The sequence below is a fragment of the Pterocles gutturalis genome, unplaced genomic scaffold, assembly GCF_000699245.1.
Source record: "Pterocles gutturalis isolate BGI_N339 unplaced genomic scaffold, ASM69924v1 scaffold43481, whole genome shotgun sequence".
In the NCBI taxonomy this organism is placed as follows: domain Eukaryota; kingdom Metazoa; phylum Chordata; class Aves; order Pterocliformes; family Pteroclidae; genus Pterocles; species Pterocles gutturalis.
Window position 1 is genome coordinate 1 of NW_010107027.1, and position 5,658 is coordinate 5,658.

A 5,658-nucleotide genomic window follows, 5' to 3' on the forward strand; every position below is an offset into this window, starting at 1 on the left:
GCACCATGAATCTTCACCATGCTGCAGGGAGAATTCTGGGAGGGGTGTGGCTCCTTCCTCTTGCTTTCCTCTTCTCTGGCCGGCGTGTCTGCGTAGTCCTCTCTCTCAGATGCCGTGGTGGTACTACTTCCCCCACTCCCCCCTGGCTACTAAACCCTTGGAGCCAGGGGGGGGCGGGAACCCTTGGCAGTCACTTACAGGAGCCACCACTGCAGCCCCTCCCTGCTACCAGACAAACCCACCACCCAAAACCGCAACAGGCATTAACTAACATTTCCATGTTTTGGGGCTAATGTTGGGCAATTCAATTCATAGACGAGTGTGTGGCCTGAGTTTTTGATGTGTTGTACAGGCTCACAGTGCCCTGCCCTAATAGCTCAGCACCCCTGCAGAAAGCACCAGTTTAGTCCAGTAGCCAGTGTATCCTGCAGTGCAACCTGGGAGGATGAAATCCCCTTCTCTGAGTACAATCATAGAATCATTCAGGTTGGCAAAGACCTCAAGGATCAACTGTCAACCCAACCCCACCCAACCCACTAACCCATGTCCCGAAGCACCACATCTACACGTTTCTTGACCCCCTCCAGGGATGGTGACTCCACCACTGCCCTGGGCAGCCTGTTCCAATGCCTCATCACTCTTGCAGTGAAGAGATTTTTTCCTAATATCCAGCCTAAACCTCCCCTGGTGCAACTTGAGGCCGTTTCCTCTTGTCCCATCACTTGTTCCTTTAGAGCAGAGCCCAGCACCCCCCTCACTGCACCCTCCTTTCAGGCAGCTGTAGAGAGTGATGAGGTCTCCTCTCAGCCTCCTCTTCTCCAGACTGAACCCCCCAGCTCCCTCATCCGCTCCTCTTCAGACCTGTGCTCCAGACCCTTCCCCAGCTTTGTTGCCCTTCTCTGGACACAGAAAGTCTCACTTTATGGATCCAAGTCTGAAATTGCGGTCCAGCCCTTCCCTCCCTGCAAGTCGCACAATCCCATTTGCAGCGGTGAGGCATTTCAGTGACCCCCATCCGCTGACAGCTTGAGCAGAAACAGGACTGAACTTACTTTGTGTCTGATCTGGATCTGATGCTGAGCTGAGTTATGGGTCTAAGTCTTTTATTCCAGCCTGGCTGCAAATACAAGACTTGATTTCGTGCAAAATAGGCACATCTCCGTTGATATCTCAGTTTTGTGCTCTTGTACACATCCCTGCAGACAGAGCAATAATTTAAATGGAGGTGCCATTTTTTATTGTGGAAGATGCATCCCTCCAAAAGGCTGAACACATTCAGCTCCTGCTCAGGTCAGGAAAAGGCATGTGTAGTATTCCACAGCTCTGTCCCATTTTCAGCACTGTGTTTGTCCCTGGATGGCATCAGTGGTAATCAGCTGCAGCCAGCTTGGAAAAAGGATGCTAGAACTGAGTGCCTCCGCCCAGTACTGCCCTGAAAATAAATATACAAGCTCCCCTGTGGCAGGGTGATAAAATAACAATGTAAACATGTACGTTCTTGGTCCCTCTGGTCCAGCGTCCATCCTCAGACAGTGAACACCCAAGGAGGACAACACAGGACCAGGGCAGTCTGATGATGGTAACTCCCAAGAAGCTGTTGGCTTCCAGCCATCTCCAGCCCTGGGATGTGTCCACTCTGTCACTGGTTCCCACACCATGTCCCATTCGGTGTGGGCACTGATGGGAGCAGTGTGATGGGCTGCCTGACTGCAAAGCCAGGGTCCCTTGGGGTGGATTTAGTTGATAACCTTTTTTGAGGACCATCAGTGAGGGGCTTGTTGCTGTTAGGATGTGGGGAAGGAGCAGGAGGTGGTACTGCTGAAGCAGTGCCCAGCGTCTTTCCTCTCACCCCACCCTGCTTTCTGTGCAGAACGACATCTACGAGTGGAGCCGAGACCACCGCATGCACCACAAGTACTCGGAGACGGACGCGGACCCACACAACGCCAGCCGCGGCTTCTTCTTCGCCCACATCGGCTGGTTGTTTGTTCGCAAGCACCGGGATGTCATAGAGAAGGGGAGGAAACTGGATTTCACTGACCTGCTGGACGACCCTGTCGTCATGTTCCAAAGAAAGTAAGTGGGAGCGCCTGGCCCTCGTGCGAGGCAGGGTGGAGTGGTCCCTCCACGTGGTTGTCTGGTTGTGGCTCATTTCTTAATTTTATCTTTCCCTTTTCTCCCCCCGAGATATCCCTGCCACCTAGATTGCAAGCATTAGGACTGCTGTCCCTCTGGCCCCCACTATTACCGTGTGGCTGAGGATTGCTGACTGTCCTTACAGGCTCTCCTGCAAAAGCAGTGTGCCCTGTCCTTGTGCCTCTGCTTTTCCAGGAACCCAGGGCGGGCTGTGTAAACAGCCACTGAAATTGCTGTGTTCTTGGCCTTCTCCCTCGATCATTGGAGCAAAGGCTGTAATCACTAACTGCCTTAATGCAGAAGTGTTCTGTGGTCAGCAGTGGGGCCCCCAACATAAAAAAGACCTGGACCTGTTGGAGAGAGTCCAGAGGAGAGCCACAGAGATGGTCAGAGGCTGGAGCAGCTCCCGTGCGAGGACAGGCTGAGAGAGTTGGGGGTGTGCAGCCTGGAGAAGAGAAGGCTCCGGGGAGACCTTCCAGCAGCTTCCAGTGCTGAAAGGGGGCTACAGGAGAGATGGGGGGCTCTGGATCAGGGGGTGTAGTGAGAGGACAAGGGGTAACAGGTATAAGCTGAAAGAGGGGAGATTTAGACTAAACATTAGGAAGAAATGTTTTCCTGTGCGGGTGGTGAGGCAGTGGCCCAGGGTGCCCAGAGAAGCTGTGGATGCCCCATCCCTGGAGGGGTTCAAGGCCAGGCTGGATGAGGCTTTGGGCAACCTGGGCTGGTGGGAGGTGTCCCTGGTGGGACTGGATGGTCTTTAAGGTCCCTTCCACCCCAAACCAGGACAACAGCATCCCATGAGAAGCAGGCTCTACTGCCTTAGTTATGCTGCAAACGTTGTGTAGTGATGAAGTCTGTTTTCTGCAGGGTAGTTATGTCTTAGCAAGTGTCTCTGCTCTGGATTTGAATTTAGGACTTTGGAGTTTACCTTTCCCTTATCTGGGAAGAAAAATTCAGGTTTCTCCTTTCTGTAAGATTGAAGTGTTGGTGGTTTTTTGACAGCATGGGAAACCTGGCAGGTGAGATCAGTAAGAATCACGGTAAGCTCTTCTTTGTCACGTTTTGTTTTAAGGCCAGATTGTTCGCTTTGCTGAATGTGCTGGTGAGCTGTGGATGAGGTTCCACTCAATCTGCAGTTTCAAATGACAGCCCTTCAGCTGAAATCACCCTACAGCTGCAGGCATGACTGACAGCAAAATGTGACCCTCTGTGAATAATGGAGCAATGATCCTGCACACCATGTGAAAGAGGCACTCACGGGCAGAGTGTCTTCTTGACAAGAATTTTCGTGTGGTGAAAGCAGTCCTGTTCCCCAGTAATGTATTGAGGCATTTGTTCCCCTGGACTCCAGATAAGGAGATTTCTCATTCCAGGGTCGATGTTTCAGTCAAAGGGAGACAGAGAAAAAGCAGTTGGGCGCTTGTTTGGATGTGAGATCTTGTGTCTTCATCAGGCTGGGCTTCTTGCATCTCACAGAATGATTTTAATTGGTGCCTGAGAAGCTGTTTTCATGTTTTGTTTTCTTTTCCCAGAGTGGGAGGGGCTTTGAACTTTGAATGAGTGTTCTGTACTGGAAAATATTTTACTCATACAGCTCTATTTAAATTCTGGCCTTGAACTGATGAGGTTTGGAAACCTTATCCATGGCCTGGTTCAGAAGTCAGTCAGATCAGTGGGAAATTATCTCTTATCTTTGGTGGAGCGAAGAATGGGGACTGTTTCCTTTGGAGAGCCTTGGCTCAGGTAAGCGAAGATGAGAGTCCTGTGAGAAAGCTGAGGAGATGATCTCTTTTCACCATGGCCAGTGTTGATGGAGAGCTTCAGATCTCCTTCTGGAGCCCAGCATGGGAGGCACAACCTCAAACAACAAGAAAAAATATCAAATGAAGAACTTTCAGGGCAAGAGGTTAATTTCATACACAAGATGATCAAAACTAGCTGGTGCATTATAGACAAGAACTATGTTCACGGAAGCTTTCTTCCTTCCAAAAGTACTGCTAGAATTAACATTTTCCTCTGCGGGTTTTAACTGAAAATTGATTGTTTTTGTCAAACTGACAGTTCTTCCTAGCTGAAAAACTTCTAGCAAAAGGAAAATTTTAATAATTGTTTAGTAAATCCAAGCTCCATTCTTCCTCATCCTTTCCAGAAAACTCAACAAAAGCAGGGGTCACATGGGCACAAATAGGATAGGTCTTACCTTATGTTTCTTTTCTTTCCAAACCCTTCCAAATCCTGTCACCTCAGCCTACTGCTCCAGTTTCATGTCACAGCTTGCTTTGATGGTGATACCCCGGAATCACCATGAGCTGTAGTAAATCTGGGCTCTGGGGAAGTGAAAGGGATGACAGGACATTGTTTCCTCTCAGGCTGGGGAGATGCTGTAGGTGGCTCCTAAGCTGCACTGTCTTGTTCTCCGCTTCTGAGCGCCATTAGCCCACTCTCCTTTTAGAGTAATTAATTTCCTCTGGCGCTTTTGGCTTTGCCACCAGTGCAGAGAGGATGGGAATGGCAGCCATGGTCCCTCCTAGCAGTCAGTGGCTGGCTGTGGTGCTGAGCGCTAGGCAAGGCTCGGTGCCAGAAGGATGCAGTATAAGTACATCCCCAGCAGCAGATGTGGAGGTTCTGGGCTGAGACTTTCCGCCTGGCTGGGGTTGTCAAAGGTAAATTCTCTGAAGATGGAGGTGGCTCACTTGGAGCAGTCTCATTCAAACCCAAAACATGCAGGAGGAGGCAGTCCCTCTGCCGCACCACAGCTCCGGTCACATCCCTCTGCCTCATAGCTGTGAGAGCAGAGCAAAGAGAGGTTATGGGGCCGGCCCAGGTTATGCCAGGGGTTTTTGGCATGGCCGCATCTCCAGAGATCCAACTCCATCTCCCCACAGCTGTCATTCCCACCACGGTAATGGTGTCCTTTTGTTTCCCCGCAGGTATTACAAGAGTTCAGTCGTGCTGATGTGCTTTGTGGTCCCTACCTTTGTGCCGTGGTACCTCTGGGGTGAGAGTCTGTGGAACGCCTATTTCCTTGCCTCCATCCTCCGGTACACCATCTCCCTGAACGTCACCTGGCTGGTCAACAGCGCTGCTCACATGTATGGCAACCGCCCTTACAACAAGCACATCAGCCCCAGGCAGAACACCTTTGTCGCTCTGGGAGCCATTGGTAAGTGCTGGAGCCCTGGGTAGAGCTTTCCAAACTCACAGTGAAATCCCATCCTGCTCGGAGGACGCTAGAGCCTGGGTGTCCCAGAGGAAGGCTCCCTTCTTCTACTGATGATGCCCACATTGTAATAATGCCATGTAGTCTCTGAGCAACATGTGTTCACAGCAGCAATCCTCTCTTCTCAGCAGTTGGCTGAGGACAGTGCAGCAGAAGTAAGTCACTCTGCTTCTTACTAGGTTGTGCATCTCCCCTCTTGAAGCACTTATGGTTTTCTTCCCGGAGCATTAGGGGCAGGACGTGCCCTTCCTGCTGGGGAGGAAAGCCCAAAGCACTGGACAGGCTGGACCGATGGGCTGAGG

At 51.0% G+C, this 5,658-nt stretch overlaps 1 protein-coding gene across 1 annotated transcript; it reads left to right on the forward strand.

Moving 5' to 3' along the window:
- Positions 1 to 1,827: 1,827 nt before the first annotated feature.
- LOC104458772 (stearoyl-CoA desaturase 5-like) lies at positions 1,828 to 5,299 on the forward strand (the record flags this gene model as incomplete). The annotated part of the gene is made up of 2 exons (XM_010087960.1): positions 1,828 to 2,076; positions 5,067 to 5,299. Coding segments are annotated over 2 exons (482 nt in total), but the record flags the coding sequence as incomplete, so codon positions are not given.
- Between the last annotated feature and the right edge of the window lie 359 nt (positions 5,300 to 5,658).